This window comes from Quercus robur, chromosome 10 (assembly GCF_932294415.1).
Source record: "Quercus robur chromosome 10, dhQueRobu3.1, whole genome shotgun sequence".
Classification (NCBI taxonomy): Eukaryota; Viridiplantae; Streptophyta; class Magnoliopsida; order Fagales; family Fagaceae; genus Quercus; species Quercus robur.
The window spans coordinates 16,710,404-16,727,647 of record NC_065543.1 but is presented as its reverse complement, the minus strand read 5'-3'; the positions used below and the strand labels follow the sequence as shown (position 1 = coordinate 16,727,647).

At 35.8% G+C, this 17,244-nt stretch overlaps 2 protein-coding genes and 1 pseudogene across 4 annotated transcripts; 1 reads left to right on the top strand and 2 right to left on the bottom strand.

Annotated features, from left to right (window-relative positions):
• Positions 1 to 573: 573 nt before the first annotated feature.
• Positions 574 to 4,848, bottom strand: LOC126703902 (cell division cycle 5-like protein; annotated as a pseudogene).
• Positions 4,849 to 5,934: 1,086 nt separating this feature from the next.
• LOC126701407 (uncharacterized) lies at positions 5,935 to 14,574 on the top strand. 3 transcript variants are annotated; one of them, XM_050399488.1, is made up of 8 exons: positions 5,935 to 6,101; positions 6,651 to 6,846; positions 8,053 to 8,161; positions 10,742 to 10,903; positions 12,237 to 12,283; positions 13,213 to 13,342; positions 14,165 to 14,231; positions 14,335 to 14,574. In XM_050399488.1, the coding sequence occupies exons 2-8, from the start codon at positions 6,652 to 6,654 to the stop codon at positions 14,387 to 14,389; spliced, it is 765 nt and encodes a 254-aa protein (XP_050255445.1). In that variant the 5' UTR covers positions 5,935 to 6,101; position 6,651; the 3' UTR covers positions 14,390 to 14,574. The 3 variants fall into 3 exon arrangements, with proteins under 3 accessions (XP_050255445.1, XP_050255443.1, XP_050255444.1); XM_050399486.1 differs by having other exon boundaries at positions 5,936 to 6,101; positions 8,053 to 8,164; XM_050399487.1 differs by having other exon boundaries at positions 5,947 to 6,101; positions 6,604 to 6,846; positions 8,053 to 8,164.
• Positions 14,575 to 15,350: 776 nt separating this feature from the next.
• Positions 15,351 to 17,016, bottom strand: LOC126701406 (uncharacterized). Its single transcript, XM_050399485.1, has 2 exons — positions 16,140 to 17,016; positions 15,351 to 15,905 (listed from the first exon to the last, which is right to left on the bottom strand). The coding sequence occupies exons 1-2, from the start codon at positions 16,943 to 16,945 to the stop codon at positions 15,815 to 15,817; spliced, it is 897 nt and encodes a 298-aa protein (XP_050255442.1). The 5' UTR covers positions 16,946 to 17,016; the 3' UTR covers positions 15,351 to 15,814.
• Between the last annotated feature and the right edge of the window lie 228 nt (positions 17,017 to 17,244).

Sequence of the window (17,244 nt, the reverse complement as noted above, 5' to 3'; positions counted from 1 at the left end):
TACCGGATCAAATAAAATGCAAAATCCTGAATATTGATAAGGGAAACTGTGATACAGTCATTTAAATCTTAAGCGGACACTACATTATCATAGCAAAAAGAAAAATTGCAACAACTTATATTTCACAATTGAATAATAATTGCACCATATGCAAGACCAAATTAAGCTCTTCTCATTCACCAAAAAACGATCTTTAACCACGTCCTTTTTTCTTATTTTTGGTTTGTGTTTAAACAGAACAAAACAGAACAGAATTGATTTCCAGTTCTGGTATGAACCTGAATTGCAAAATTGTGACAATCAACGAACATCACCAAAGGTCAGGTTCCCACTCAGCTACAACACAAACTCCAATTGAAGATTTCATCAATTCATAGGAAACGCAAAATTCAGCAACTGTCTAACCCTGCAATAATCTGCTTGGAAGTGGGCATTCATATCTGCCATATCCAGATTGTTTCTCAACACAGATTAGGATCGACAACACAGGAAAGGCGGATTCTCCTCCGGCATCAACACATTTGGCGTTTTGTTAATGCTATTCCCAGCTGAATTATGACCTTCCCTTTCCCACTAGAGGCCACACATGGCACCCCCATAAGCGCAACCATCATTGCCAACCGTTTCTGGTACTAATCTTCTTGCTTGTTAAAAACTCCATCTAGATTCCTGGCTTCCAATACATGCCAGTGATCCTCAATATGTGGATTCTCTTTGGTAAACTCGACAGTCATATGTCACCAGAGGCCCCATCAACAGAGTCGATAACAATCTTATTTTCCTCCACATGCATCATGTCTGGAGCTCCGTTAGAGCTCTCTATCCGAATGCGAGAGCTGAATATCATTACCTTCAAAACTAGCACCTTGTAGTGTTGTGGTGCTCTTTCCCTCTGCATAAGGCATGTTACTTTGCAAGTTTACATCCATGCACGGTTGAGGGTGCACTTTCTGGCCATCAGCATCCATATCAGGTTTTAGGTTCACAGAAGGATGCTCTTTTTCAACATCCATTTGCTGGCCTGCATTTTCATCATTAGATTATCTACAAGGAATAGAGCTTCCAAGCTGCTCTTCTGAAGAGGGAATAGGCTCATCAGTCACTACGCTCTGCACAACAGTCTGACCTTCTGCAGCCTTAGACAACTCCAGAGCATGATTCTTGGCTGCAATCTCTTCTTGCTTTTGTGCTTGTTGCATTTTCTCTAGCTCTGGCACAAGATCCCCATACCGCCTCTGTAAGGTTTGTTCAAGCTCCTTTTACTTCTGAACTTCCTTCCAGATACTATCTATACGGTGTGAAGCTGCTAATTGTTCTTGCTTTTGTAAAGCTTTAAAACAACTCGAGCTCCAATGTGGCAGTGTCCATCTTCTTGAAGGTTTCCCCAATCTTTAGCCAGAGAACTGTTTTAGCTCGATGTCTGAAAAATCATAATATCCAATATTTTAGTAACCTATGGAGTTTGATTTTAAGTAACATGGCTGAAAAGCAATGGATCTGCGAGCAAATTTTACATTTAATTAATGGGTGAAATTTCCGTGATCTTGATTAAAAGATTATTTATATGGGTTTTAGCACAGCATTGTAATAAATTACATTCTCTTTTTTCCCCATTGCCCTATCATTGTTGAAAAAATAACAGACACATTTTGAGAGAAATTTCTACCCCAGATAATGATTAAAAAACAAAAAAGAGCTTGTTGAAACAGAGGTCTGCAATGCCAATGCAAGTGTAAACCCATACATCTGCATTTATGTTAATTTACAGTTAAGGTTCCAATATATTCAGGAAACAACTCAAAACATATTTCTGCCAAAATTTTGCTATTAAAGACATGTCATGCAACAGCTATAATTTAAACCATATTTCACATTTGATGCGAAAAACTGCGACATGATTTTTTTTTTCTCTCATGATAAAAGTAAGTTTGCCATAGAATAAAAACTTATGAAAGTAGCAACAAGTTCTAGGAAGAAGACATAATCCTCAAGAAGTGGCACTAATATAAAATTAAAAATATTGCCCAGAAGGGCCAGAACAAAGATTCGGCAGGTAGAACTGTCCTTAAGAAATGGCACTAGCACACCTCCTAATCATGTGTGAGAACTTTAACCTTATTCTCAAGGCTCTCTGCCTTAGCTTTATCACCAGCCATCTTCTTTCTCACTCTCCAGCCACACTTGAGAGACCATAAGCATTATGGGTAGGGGAGTACATGAGATCATTTAAATAAGTTTTGTGTGCTTCAACAAATTCGTCAAGGGATTGATCCTCATGCCCCATTGCCACATGAACTTATTGGGCCTCTTCCTCTATCAAAGAATCAGCCTGCCAACAACAATATAATTAAAAGTTTGCAACTTGATTCTCTCTGATGATACAAGTGTCTAGAGTAAAAACAAATATATCAAAAAGGAGGAAGCTATAAGGAATACAAACTATAAACAATCATCACACAAACAGTTCATAAACTCAATTCTTTAGTATAATCGAGCGCTCTAAGAAGCATTGTTATAGATGCTTTTCCTAGATAATGGGTCACCATGATGAATCCAAAAAAGAAATATTACAGTATACTGATGCCATAGGAATGAACTTGCCCATCTGCATAGAAATAATTCACAAGCACACATAATTTATATACCAAGACATACAGGTTTTGGCATCCAAACTATAAATCTATCTTATGTTCTTCCTAACTATTATTTTCTTTTCTCAACTCAAACTTCCAAAGGATGATTAATACATGTTTAAGAGATGCCAAAAAGATACATGGAACACATATCTAAAAGATTCTTCTTACAAGTGTATATGCTAAACACTTCTACTGGTACAAACATAAAAAGACAATGGTTTCATTTCTGCATCAATGAAAACTTCAAAGATGGAGGATAGTACCACTGACTCAATAAAGGTGCTTCATTTAAAGTCAAATACACAAAAACAAGGAGACAAAAGTGACAACTAGAGAAGCAGTTATGAAAACGAGAACCTTGAAGATACAGCACAATTAAATTCATACCTCTTTCAGCTCTTCTTCTTCAAAATCATCTATCTCAGGAACAGCAGATCCATTCACAGAGCGCTTGACCCCTCTCTTTTTCTCTGTGTTCATTTTTTTTCAAGAGGATACTTTGCGTTATCATGTTCTAGTAAGGTCAAGAGCTCCTTCCTTATCATTTCATCAGCCTGCTCAATAGAAGTAGGAGGAACAAAGGAGCTCTTATCTCCATCTGCTCTAATAAGAGAATTTCTAATTAGATCCAACGAAGAAGTAGGAGGCCTAGGGAGCTCCCACTGCAGTACTTTCAATATCTTCCTAAGCAAAGCCTGCTGTCGTGCCTCTTCCTCAGTGTTTTCTCTAGCCATCCTATCAGACATATCTTCTTCAATCTTTTCCTCCGGTTCTTCATTATCTTCTGGGACCAGTTGCTTAACTATCTGGCAATCATTCTTTGGCCGTGGAAGAGTGCTTAAACCTGAACGCAAGTTCCTTCTAAGACCAGCTTGTCTTCTTTGATCAAGTCTTGTACTATGATGAATATCCATATCTTCATTAATATGGAGCTCATCACTGATGGGAGTTCCCTTTGGGGTCATATTAAAAGAATAAACGTCCCTTGATGGTGTCATGACAATTCTAGGAACAAGACCAGCACCTCCAGGAGTTGCCTAAGGAGTCAGTATAGGATTTGGTGTTAGGATCTCTCTCTTCTTAGGAGTGACCCCTAAAAAATCTGAAGAGTGCAACTTTGGATTCTCTCCTTCTAATAATGGTGTCTGAGACTCACTCCCACAACCTTGCCAGGTTTTCTGCTTCCATCATAATTGCATCGCCCTTACCAGCAGGTTTTCTTGTGGAGTTCGTAAAGGGGTCATTCCCTGCTGTGGTGTCTGGGTATAATTTGCTAGAAGAGCACGCGTCGCACCACTCCCTTCAATAAGTTTCTCAGTCCCCCAAGATCACTAGCATAACCAATCTTTGCAATCTCCTCCAACTCTTGGTCCGAAATATGGGGTGCAGGAAGCGTAAGTTTATGTCGCCTTTGTGAAATTTTATTCTTCGCAATATTTTGTTTTCTTAACTGTGCTTCCACGTCCATTCTTCTTTTCCCTTCAAAAGTTCTTCAATTGTGGCAGGGAACTTGGGCGGTTCCACTGTTCTATCTTCATTAGTAACATCAAAAAAGCCTGGAGGAGGCTTCTTCTCAAAGGGAATCTCAGCATTATAATCTATTCCCCGTGCCTGTTATCAATTCCAGCAGCCTTCAGTTCTCTCCTTTTCTGTAGAGAAGCAAGTCTCTTGGCCTCCTCAAGCTGTTTCTCCCTGGCTTTCCTCTTTGCCTTCTTACCCTTAGTATTGGCTAACCGAGCTCGTGCATCGGAAAGCATTTCCTTCTCATCCTTATCCATATCAAAGGGATCAGGACGTGCAGGCTTTGACTCAAGATTCGGGTCAATCTCTCCAGGACGCAATTTTCAAGGGTCATCACCAGGTTCATAGTTCTCATCCTTAGCACAGGCTGCATCATGTAGCTTCTCATACTGCTCAAGGCATTGGGATGGAGTACACCCAACAATTGGTGCAATTGTCCTCCATTGGGTGGGCATGAGTTTAGCAAGATTGAGCAGTTTCTCATCCTCTTCCCTGGTCCACTCGGTCTATAATAATCATGGAGATCAAATCGTCAGTTCCTACATGTTCCAAAAAGGATTCCAAAGTAATGTAAACTGAAAGTCACAAAATTCAACACGGAACGTGAAAACAACCCAATAGACCATAAAATGGGAATGATAAAAGATATTACCAATAAGCTGCCAGAACAATGCACAATGAAGAAATACATTTGCGGTTGAGATTTCAAAGAAACACAAAACAAAACCTATTTCCAATCTCATGCATTTACCATTTTTGCGGATAAAAAAATCTAAAACATCCATTAAAAACAAACCTCCACAAAAACCCACCAGCAAAATTCCAATACCCAATACCAAACAGAGCACAATAAAATCAGATAACCTGTAATGACAAACTCTTTTCCCTCTCTAGGAATAGCAAAATAAAAAAGAACCCACAAAACATATAAATGTAAAGCAACCAGCTTGACTCTGAAACTCTCATAAAAAAAAAATTTAGAAAAAAAAAAGCTTAAAACCCATTAAGCATCAGACTTAAAAGGTTCCATTTTGGAATGCACCTTTCTTAAATATAATTTTCATTGATTTTTATGTTTTAAAAGCTTTTCTCTTTATTGGTACTACCCTCTCTTTGTTGTATTATTTTATCTCCCTCCTTCATATGGAGAAGAAAACATCCGCCACGGCAAAACTCTTGCAAACAAAAAATTATTCTCATCAAATAAAGACAGGTTTAAAATCTGGTTATTTTGTTGAAATAGAAATTTTTTTGCTGAAAGTACTGCAAATAAAAATAAAGATAAAAATTAGCTAAAATAGTATACTGAAACTCATAAATAGTACCAAAAAGTGTAGTGAGGTCTATGAATAATAACAAAAATAAACTGAATAGTAAAATAAATTGACAAAAATAAGTGTTGCTAAACACAAATTAAGTTATTTAATTGATTTTTTTCACAACAAATATAGATAAAGTATTTTGATTGTTATGATTAATAAAGTTTAAGGCTTATTATGAGCCAATTGGTTTGATGGCACCTTGGGGTTGAGTAGTTAAAAAAAAAGTTTTTATGAAAAGAAATAAAAAGTCATGATTTACTTTTTAGCTACAAACTTTGGTTTTTTTTTTTTTTTTTTTTTTGAATTATTATCATTTATTTTTTTGAGAAAAGAATTATTATCATATTAAATTAAATTAAATTAAATATCAAATTAGGTTAGGGGTTACTATTGTGAGAGTTTTTACCATTTAAATTAGATTTTCAAAAATATCACTTCCCCACAAAACTTCCTCTACAATATTCCCACTCCCAACTGCCAGACTCTCTCTCTCTCTCAAAAGTCTAAACTCACACAGTGACATGACACCATTATAAATTGGGACTTCTTCACCTCATTCCTCTTTTTCCCTTTATTCTTCAATCTTCTGTTGTTATCTGTGGATTCTCATCTCTTTTGCTGGGTATGCTATCTCCAATACTCTACTCTCTACTCTTACACCTTCCACTCCATATTAATAATGCCTTACTCTCTTTTCTTTTTCCATTTTTCCCGCCATTTTTCATATTGGTGTTTGCTTGTTTGGTTGCCGAGAAAAGGCAGGAAAATTCGACCCAAAAAAAAAAAAAAAAAGAGATTGAAACTTTATAATGCATTTTATAAATGTTTGTGGTTTTGGCTTCAGAGAAGTACGGCCAAGTCAACTACACCAAAAAACAATTGTTGTAGAAGAAGTTTCTAATTTTCTTCGATATTTTCTCGGCAACCAAAAAGGATGAATCCCTAGATATGCGAAATTCCCTATTCCATTTGGTTCTGTTTGGATACCTGAAATTCCATAAATTTTGGAATCAGAAACAGGAAAAAAGAAAAAAAAAATTTTCTTTTTCATCTCAGATTATTATAAATTAATGAAAACGCCTAAAATGTTGTTATCTCTCTTTTCTTTTCCTTCATTTTCTCAGTAACCAAACAGAGCTTGATTCTCTCTCTCTATCTGTGTATTTGCAAGCATGGGGTTTGAAGACTTGGAGCCCATATTCGGCGAGCCGAAGGTGGAATGGGACCAGGGCCAAGACTCGGTTAAGCTGCGTCCGTTTTTGTTCCACGTTTCTGCTTCTGATCCTTCACACCTTAGAATCCATGTCACTGATTTCCACTCCAGTACGTGGGAGGCCGTTAAGTCGGTTGTGCAGCTTGAAGACATGGTGAGCTTTCTGTTTCTGCTTCTGGGTTTGCCTTAGTTTAACTTATGTGTATGTTTAATTGTCTATGTTGTCATACCCTTTGTTTGGTTGCCAAGAAAGAGTTAGGAAAAAGGAAAGCAATCAAAAGGCTTAGTTAAATTTGTTGTCAAGAGCTGCAATTACCATGTTATTATCAAATCGAAACTTTAATACAGGGTAGCTAGTTAGTTCCGAGTACCTAGGTCGCTAGTCTCGGTGGCATTGTCTGGTTTCCTTTATAACAAGAAGCAGGATATCCCTTACTTGCTGTAACAATTGAATTATTAAAAGAAGAAATTGTCAATAAGGGAAATAGGGGGAGTTTTCACAAGTCAACACCAACTGGGTATTAGTGTACAATTCTAAAACCATAGGGTGGTAACTAGAAGAGCTCTTTTTTTATTCTTTTTTTTTTTGTGGGGGGTGGGGGTGGGGGAGAGGGGGGGTGTTAAACATTTATTGATTTGGATTTTTAAACAATGAAGAACTCAGGACATCCACAGATTAATGCTATTGGGTCTTAACCAAGGTTAAGCTATGATTGAACCCACCTGGAAATGTTTATAAGGAGAGTCTTCTGCATATTGGTCGTCACTACTCAAGCTTTGCCTTACTGGTTGCATAAGGACTGGTTTGGTTTTGGTTTTTTGTTATGTTTATAAGGAGAGTCTTCTGCATATTGGTCGTCACTACTCAAGCTTTGCCTTACTGGTTGCATAAGGACTGGTTTGGTTTTGGTTTTTTGTATTTCAGTCGTTATAAAAGATGACAAGTTTGTAGGGTTTATAATATTTTGATTTCTTTTCCGTTTATACAGTTTTTGTAAGCCTGCATAAAGAGCCCCAATTTATGACTGACGGTTTATTTTTTATGCTTTATAAATGCTTGTCTCACTTTAGAATGTCATTTCTTGTATATTGTTTCCCCATTTCATACAATAGCTAGAAACGTACTAGTTATTAGATCTATTTAAACAGGTTTTGTCTGTCTTGAGTAAATACTATTCAAAATTGCTAAGACCCCTTTATTCTAGACATCCTTTTGGATTTGTCCTTTTGTTAGATTTACTTGTGTCTTTTGCCGGTCCAAGTTAAATTTAGTAATTGTGAGAAAATTTCTATGTGCTGGAGTGAATACAATTATTGGTTTGTTGTTTTTATTTTTTAATTTTAGTAACGTAATGTGCAGAGGGATAACATTGGAATAGGGGGCTCTTGGTCTGAGTTTGTTGACTATGTTATAGCTTCCATAAAATCTGAAGATTTAAAGCTTGTTATGGAGGGACATTCTAGCTCTGGTGGTAACTATATTTCGTTGCATCTATCTCCCTTCTTTTCTTTATATTGATGGTTTATCAGAAAATTCATATTTTGAAGCACTCCTTTATAATCACTTGAGGGACTCTGTGTGTGATTTATTATAAATTCAATATCTATGGTCATTTCTTCTTGACAAGAGTGGCTGCTTTCTTTCCAATAACAAATTGTGCAACTGGGTTTATTCTTTCTCTTGGATCAGAGTGAGTCATGACTTGTTATATTGAATGCCTTGGCATTTAGCTTATTTATTTCTTGATACTGAATTTGCTGTATGGATGACCTAGATATGTTCTGTATTTTGCATTTTTTTTACAAGCTCAAAATGTTAATTTGTTTGCCTGGTCATGGATTTAGACTTTCCCTAGCTTTCCTGAATTCATTCCACTTGAGCAAATTCTGAACTTTTATTTTGTAACTTTGTTTTGTAACTCTATAAAACTTGAGGTTCTGTTGACTTTGGAGAATTCAACTCATTAATAAAGTTCCAGTTGAATGGATTTATACATTTAGTGTGCTTGTCATTAGACCATGCGATGTAGGAAAAATTGGTGAATTTGTCTAACATCTGCTTGTAGTGGGTTAAGGTTCAGGAGTTTTTGTGGATCTAGGATTTAGAGTTGTGGAAGAAAGAATTAGGGCTCAAAATTGGCTAGGTTTGTTGTTTTTTGTTTTTTTCTTAAATGACTATTTGATAGAGAAAGTATATGAGGTATTATGGTTTTGATAGGAAGAGGAATGACTTGAATTGGGATTGTAAGGAAGAACAAAAAAATAGATTTTATACTGCTTAAGGGATTTATGAATAGTACTTGTGAACAATAGCTCAAGAAAAAGAAGCAAAGGGAGAAGAGAAAGGGAGATATGAAGCCAACATGCCTTAGTGCTCAAAATGCCCAATATATTCTTAATCATCTCCATCTATTCTTTGAGTACATTAAACATAAATATATATAAGGACTCTTACTTGTACTAGTAGTATCAAGACTCCTAGTTGGACTAGTAAACCAAACACACAACCTTGGACTCAAATAAAACAAAACCTAAGATACTTAGGGCCCGTTTGGTAGAGGAGTTTGAGTAATGTTGTTTGGGTATTTTTGATATACGTATGGGTGAAAAAGTGTGTTGAAATGTGTGTAAGATTGTATAAAATGTGAAAATGTGTGTTAGAACTTGCTCACCAAATAGGACCTTAAGATTTAACTGAAAGTTCTAGACTCAAGTAAATTACCAAAATACCCTCAATTGTCAAGGATTGTACAAATTATGATTTTGCCTCCAGATATGATATTAACCATTACTTGTTAAATAAAAGCCTAAATTGAAAATTGGTTTAACCCTAGGACGCATATATTTAGACCTTTGAAACCATACGACTCTTACTAAAATTGGACTTCATAACTCACAAGTGAACCCCATAAAATAAATCTTTTATAGATGAATTTGCGAGTAGTAAAATATTAATCTTCCATGACTGCATCACCAGGTGTTAGGAATTTTATAAGAGCAGTGGTGAAAATTTGTTGAGGTTTTGATTTCATAAGTTGTCGGCAACCATGATGGTAATTTAGGACTGGAATGTTGTTTAATTGGTTATGGTTGTAGGTGCCTTGTGATATGGAGGTGACACTTGGGCAGTATTCTTGATGCAGTTCAGAATATCAATGATGAAAATGGTAGTCATTTATCATGTTTAAGGTTTTGACTAAGTGGTGGTAGGTTGGTATCTGTGCAGGAAAGGCGGGGTGGGGGGGTGTTGGGATGTTAAAGATAACATAATGGCATGTCAAGTTTGTCATTGCTAGTGATAATTTTTCTTGCTGATGCCATTGTGATAGTGATATCTTTGGTGATGGATATTAGAGAGGCTCATAGTTGTTTTCACACAACACAGCCCCAAATCAAATTGCATAATGCTTTGAGTGGTGGGGATTTAAATTTAAGAAGGCGATCACTTTTTTTGAATTGGAGTCCCCCCTGCTGGGGAAAGGAAGGGGGGGGAGGGGGCAGGTGTTGTTTGGAGTTTGGTACTATTGTACTAGTAATGGTTAAATAATTGTGGTGGTAGTACTAAGAGCTCTTGTGGAAACGGAGGTGATAGACAATGGCAGTGACTTGCTCTGCTGCAGTGGTGATGTTTATTTTAAAAGTGATAAATTAATGGTAAATTTGCTTCTTTTGATAGTGGTGACAGGTGAGGAGGTGTCCGGTTCAGTATTAGAAATGGATATTAGTTTAGTATTGTTCTTAACACTATTGGCTGTGAGCCATCTCTTGTTGCAGGTAGTGGTTCTACGATTTTATTCCTCAAGGAGGCTGTGCCCATGAACCAGACATGCTCATAAGTTGGTGGTTCTCTTTGGCTGCAGTTGGTACTTGGTTGTGATGGCTGTGTATCATTTTTATGTGTGAATGATGATAGTATCTTATTGTACTTTGGACCATGTTATTCTGTAAAACAGTATATATATATATATATATATATATATATGTACATTCTTTAATTTGAGTGAAGAAGTATATCGAATGCATGTAAATGTCTGCTTCTTGTATTTTAGGTGCTGCGTATGCAAAATTAGTTGGTCAGAAATTGAAAGGAATGCCACTAATTTCCATTCCTCTCACAAAACTTGTGGACACTGCTGCTAGTGAGGCTATGGCAAATCTGTCTCTGGAGCTCTTCAAAGCTTTCAAAAACATGCGGCATTCATTAGTAGAAGGTTGTGTTCTCTATTCATGTGTAGAACTGTTACCCCATAATTATCTTTTATCTAAGCTTTTGTCTTTTTGTGGTTCTTCACATTTTTATATTCACTGGTAATATTCTGTTTAATTATTTCTTTTTTAGTGATAGTTTTATCAGCTACTAACAACATTTGATGGTTGTTCTAACACACTTGAGAAAGGATGATTTGAAGAGACATATCTGATTTTTGATGTTGTTGTAGTTAAAGAACATTGGACACACAAAACACCTTTCAATCTATGTGGTACTTGAAACATGGCTGACAGAAACTTGGGTCCTTCTTAGAGGTTTTTGCAGAATTGTGATTGCATTTAAATATAGGTCTAGACAAGGGCATTAGGCCTATTGTGTTGTCAGCTGATTCGGTGGCTGCATTTTTTGAAGCATATTAGATGCATGGATGAATTTTAAATAGGTTTTCCATTTAGAGTCACAGTATGGTAATATGCTCTATGATGGACCTAAATTCTGCCATGGCTATAAAGAGGGGTATGCTGATATGGAAGAGCTGTATTTGTGGCACTGTTTTGACTCCTACCTCTAGAAGTATTTGTGCTCAAGAATCATACAATCTATCTTTTTCATCTGGCTTTGTTCCATTTGATGCGAAATACATTCTTCTGAGATGTGATCTTTGTGTGTGTGTGGTGTTGGGGGGGGGGGGGGGGGGGGGGGGGGGGGGTTGTCAAAAGAAGAAGAAAAAGGAATTTGTGGCTGCTTAGAAGATTCCATCATATTTTTAATGGCTTTGAAGAGTCTGGTTGTTGCAGGATTCTGTTGAGATTTGCATGCTGTGATGTTTTTACACAAAATGAGCATTTTGGAATTTGAATGGATAATTAGTTCGTGGCCTTTCATGAGCTGTACTTCTTTTTACATGATGAATAATTGTATTCATTACTTATCCCTCCCACCCCCATAATAAAATTTAAAAAAAAAAATGTATGTGCTTGCCTTTTTCCTTCTATACTTCCCCTGCATTATTTTTATTCTTCTCTCTACATTATGCCTGTGTGTTTAGCATTGCTTAGTTTCCAGCTTATTCAGCTAGGTACAACTTTTTAAATTTTCACTTTTTTTAGTTACAACTTATAGTTTTTACCCAGCTTATATTTTAAACCAATAAATTAAGTCATCCATGTGTTCATTTGTTATGTGCTTTTTTTTTTTCCTTTTGGGTGAGTTCACTTTCTCTTTTTCTTTCTTAAACCTTTTGTTTCATGTTATCAAGAATCATTATGACTTTAGGTGTTCCAAAATTGGCTTGTGGTTGTATTAACTGTTGCTCCTTGATTGTGATTTTTCAGAGCAAGAGCGAACTTTTCAGTTGACAAAAGTGATATCGGCCGAGAAGGTATGCTTGCCTGTTGATTAACAGTTAAAATTTATGAAAATAGCTAAAACCATAGTTGAAGTAGTGCAACACTGAGATCAAATCTTTCTTACTCCAACTCTCCATTTTGAGTCAAGATTTTGGCATTGAGCTGGTGTACTTTTGGGTATCTTTATGCAAAATTAGCTATGGAAAAATTTGATCTATTCATATAATCTAATGAATCCACACATTATATTAATATTAGAATAGGTCAATCACTTCAGACTATGTATGTACCCTTAGCTAGATAGCAATATAAAGGCATCCTAGTTGCATGCTCTGCTCTGCTCTGCTCTCTCTCTCTCTCTCTCTCTCTCTCCCCTGCTGGGTTAATACAGCTCATCTGAATTCAATAAAACCTCACCTTATCAATTGAGGTTAGATGCGTGCATCATTTTCGCCATCATTCTCTAATTAGGACCATATTTTGTATCTTTAATATTATTGGTGATATGTGTTTGTACAACTCTATATATTATTGAAGCTTGAACTAATTTAATTTTTGTGATGGAAAAGAAATTTTGCTTACTTTGATGATTGTGGAGTTCAATTTCCTCTATTAAATGAGAAAATTGTTTTACTTTTTACCTTCGACAGTCATTGTTTAGGAGGTTGTCTTTAATTTTGTGATTGGCAATGCCAAGTTTCTGTTGAGGATCCATAGCCAACCCCCAAATTTTGGGGCTAAGGCTTTTTTCGTTGCTGTTGTTTTTATAGTTGTAATGGTTTTTTTTTTTTTTTTTTTTTTGTGGGAAGCCTTTTATAGTTGTAATGCTGAGTTCCCCAGTTAGTTATAAGGAAATTAAGTATGGTTTACGGTAGCTTATTGAATGATGTATTGTCTGTCATTTGTGAACAGATTACTGCTCCATTCCTTATTAGCAAATCTTGTCCTTTTTATCTGTCAGGAAAGGAATGAAACTATACAGAGCCAACTGGATTACTACTCAAAGAGGCAAAAGTTTCAAAAGAAGAATGGCACAGACAAAGCAGATGTTTCTGCTCCTCCTATGAGTAATGGTTTGCAAAATTCTCCAGGTGTGCACTGTTTTTTTTTTTTTTTCCCTGCAAGGAATGGTTGTTGGTTGTCTGAATAAGTGGCTACCTCTGCATTTTTTAATAAATTACATCTTGTTTCTTTACTATTATCAGAGACCATAATAGATTTGTTCTCAACAATGCACGTATTTTCAAAATGGAGACTCATTGCTGCTTCTATCAGGCAGGAGTACAAATTAGATTTTAGTTTGCATGGTTTGGTGCATTTATGATTGAAATCTAACAAGTGATAAGAAAACCTGTGCACATACATAAATTCTAGATCATAAATTTCTACAACCTGATGAAGGTGCCCAAATCAGGTTGCACTCTGGGAGCCCCTGCCAATTTAATTTTACTTATTTATTTTCTCTTGATGCGTGACAGTAATTATATTAATAAAAAAAAAACGGTATATAAGAAAAAACTTTAATTCCCCTCCCCCCCCCACCAAAAAATATCTTTATCTAATTTGTGTAAATAAATTGATCAAAATATTTTTCTTAAGGTTTTTTCTGCTTATGTATAGGAGCTACCTTTGATCCTAATTTTATGTTCTTCAAACCTTTATTATGCAAAGTAGTCTTCATTTCTTTATTTTTTTCGAATGAATAATTTCTCAATATTATCGATCAATATGGTCTGATTTTGATTAGAACTCATAAAAAAATGTCCTTTCTGCACCTTCCAGCATTCTTTATTTTGTGGAACACAGCATTAATTTCCTTGCAAGTATCTTGAGGTTTTTCTTTTGGCTAAAGAAGTTTCTTGAAGTTATTATTAGCATCCTTTGTTTTATAATGGATTCCGATTGAACTGCAGACAAGCTAAAAGCTCAAGATGCAAACTCAACAAAAGTTGTCAACCGTGTTGTACCAGCATATCGCAGGTAAGTCTGCGTCTCCAGTATCATTCTCTCTCTCTCTCTCTCTAAATATATATATATATATATATATATTCATATAATTACTCAGCTTTTATTATTTGGGCAGGGCAAAAGTAAGAGGTGCTTTTCTGCAGGATGCTGAAGATGACAAAGATAGCTAGACACTAAAGATTTTGGAAAATTTTGTTCACTGTTCTGTAAATAAAAGGTTTTGAGGTTTAGAACTCTAGTTCTGATCAATTACTACCAAGAAAAAGAATTCAGTGGCAGATAGGTCCCAACTATCTATTAGTATCATGATTCGCTTTTCTTTATGCAAATGAAAATTGGTTAATTTTTCCTTTCACCTTTATTATTTTAAAAAAATTCAAATTTGCATGTCTGTATATTGTATTCATTTGGAGCATCTTATCTGTTTTTAAAGTGATTTTTTTGAATCTTTTGACTTTTCTTAAATACCCAAGAAAGGAAGCATATTGATTGGAAGTATTACACAATACAACAAAATCCTTGCCTAAAACAGAGGATGTGATATGCACGTACAATGAGTAAAGGTATGGCTTGGATGAGCTTGTTTTCATCAGTCATCTTGAAAAGGTGATGCTTCGAAAAACTGTAGATTCTATTTTATTATGAAAATTAGTTGAACCAAACTAATGGACAAAAATCTTTTCAAATATTAAAATACAATATGTTGCATCTTTGGCCAAACTCAGGGTTCTGAGGTTTCTGTGTTAGAAAATTGGTAAGAAGCTCATGTTGATTATGCTTCTGCTTTTATTTCATGATCCACATTCAAAATCACCCATCTAAGGCATGCCTACTTTGCTGATTTCTTCCATGCAGATGCAGTATTGAAGAATTTTACTACAAAAGCTTGAGTTGATTAGCTGACTTGTTGGCTATTGAATAATAGAAAGGTTCATTTGGGAATGAGGACCTTGCTTTCTCCAGTAGGCAGGCTATGCTCTCCTTGAATGATTAGTGCAGAGGATGCATGATGTAAATTTTGGTTGAGGATTCTACCTGTGGATTAGGACCACCAAAAGATTGGCCTATTACACATTCCATTTCTGCATCACCATATAGTGCAAGGTAACAAAGACCTTTAAATTCTGACCCTAAGAGTTCGAACACAATTTTTCATTAGAAATATAAATGCCTCCCAATCAAGAAAGATTATCTATTTGCTAAATTATCTATTTATAATCCATCTTTTGGGTTGGGAATTTGCATATTGCATTAGTGTACATGGAACTATACACATTTGTTTAGGAAATTCTGCTAGCCAGTATTCAGACTAGAATATTAACTTCTATTTCAGCTATGCTAAAGCCTTGGAGCAACTACAACAGCGGTATAAAATGTTATTTTCAAACTCAGAAATTTCATTAGCACAGCCTGCTTCTGGTCATTTGTGCTTTATCTACTGTCCCCCCAAAATTTCCAGCAGCAAGAAGACTTGCAGATTGACTTGTCAAAAATTAGAGATTTTTTACCAGAGGATAATCTCAAGGAACAAAAAGCACCATACCATCAATTCTGCTACGATCATCAATCCTATTCAGTTTTCAACTGCCTTCCATTCACAAGTCGAATCTTCTCTGTCTCTTAGTTTTGTTTTTGTTGGTGTGGAAGAAGTACCAGCAACCAGGTGTGAAATTGGCATCATCGTGCCTGCACAAAATAGTAAATATTAACCTTTGGCGTTAGATTTAAGAATTTTATTCTAACTTTTATAATTTTCTACAACTCTTTTTAAGTGAATTCTTGACTAGTGTACTTCATATTCTAAAATAACATATTTGCCCATTCAAATTCTTTGGAAAGCATAATTTGAATTGATTTCCATGGGAGGATCCCTATACCATCACTTGAACATTGGATCTTATTAGTAAATTAAACAAATACCTGCTTGTGCTGCTGTTGCTGCTACTGGTGCTTCCATTCCTGCTATTTTCTCGACTTCTTTTATTCTCTCCTGTGACAAAAAACCTTTTCAACCACCATTCCTTGTCAATGTGGTCCTTGGTATCTTCAAAAGATGGACTTGGAGAAAGTTTTGAGCTTTTTCCTCCCTTGGTTTTCTTCTTAAAAGATAGAGAAGTAGGAAAGAACATCTTGAGTAGGAAAGTTTCACTTTCCATACTTTCAATCCTTGACAACTGACCTACCTTCTTAATTCCTTTCTTTGTATTCTTCTTTTGCTTCTTGGCTTGATCTTCAGCTTCAGTTTCATAATGAGAGCCACTCTCAACAGGACCCCCTTGAACTTCCTCCAAACTATGCTGCTCATCGACAAGATCTTTTAGAGAAAGCTCATAAGATGACTCGGGCATGTCTTTGACCATCTCCATAAGCTGTTTCCTACCATCTGCAATTATTTTTCTCCTTGAAGTGGGGGAAAGATTGCTAGGATGATGGTTGTGTGGGAGCAAAGGAGAAGATTCATATTGAACCTTTTTTGATGAGTTTCTTTTCCATAAGGGTAGTGAGTACCCTCCAAGTCCTTCTTGAACAAGGCTTGCTTGAACTTGAAACTCTATTTCAGTGCCAAATTGATCACTAAAATTCTCATTATACTTGGTATCACTATCATGTACACCCCAGAAATCGAATTCTATATCTCCTGTACTGTCATGACTACTCTGTATTTGGTATTTTGGACTTGAAGAATAAAGTGGTTTCCCAGTGAATCCTTGCCTGTGATCAAGCATGGTTTGGAGCGTTTAGTGAAAGGAGAAAGTAGGTTGTAGTTATAAACTTATAATGAGTGAGAGAGAAATAGTTAAGGGAGCAACGTTTTCATAGGCAGATTAGTCAATGTTACTTGTCATATTCTCCATAGTTTAATAAGGAGCCCCAAAAGTCATTGCCGTCTAGGACGGGAGGGACAACCACATGGTCTAGCCTCCAATTTTTCTCCATCTGTATAGTCTTCAAAGTTTCTCTAATGACTTTCAAATCTAATTTTATTTTAGTCTATTGTGTTAATTATAGCCATGTTATATATTCT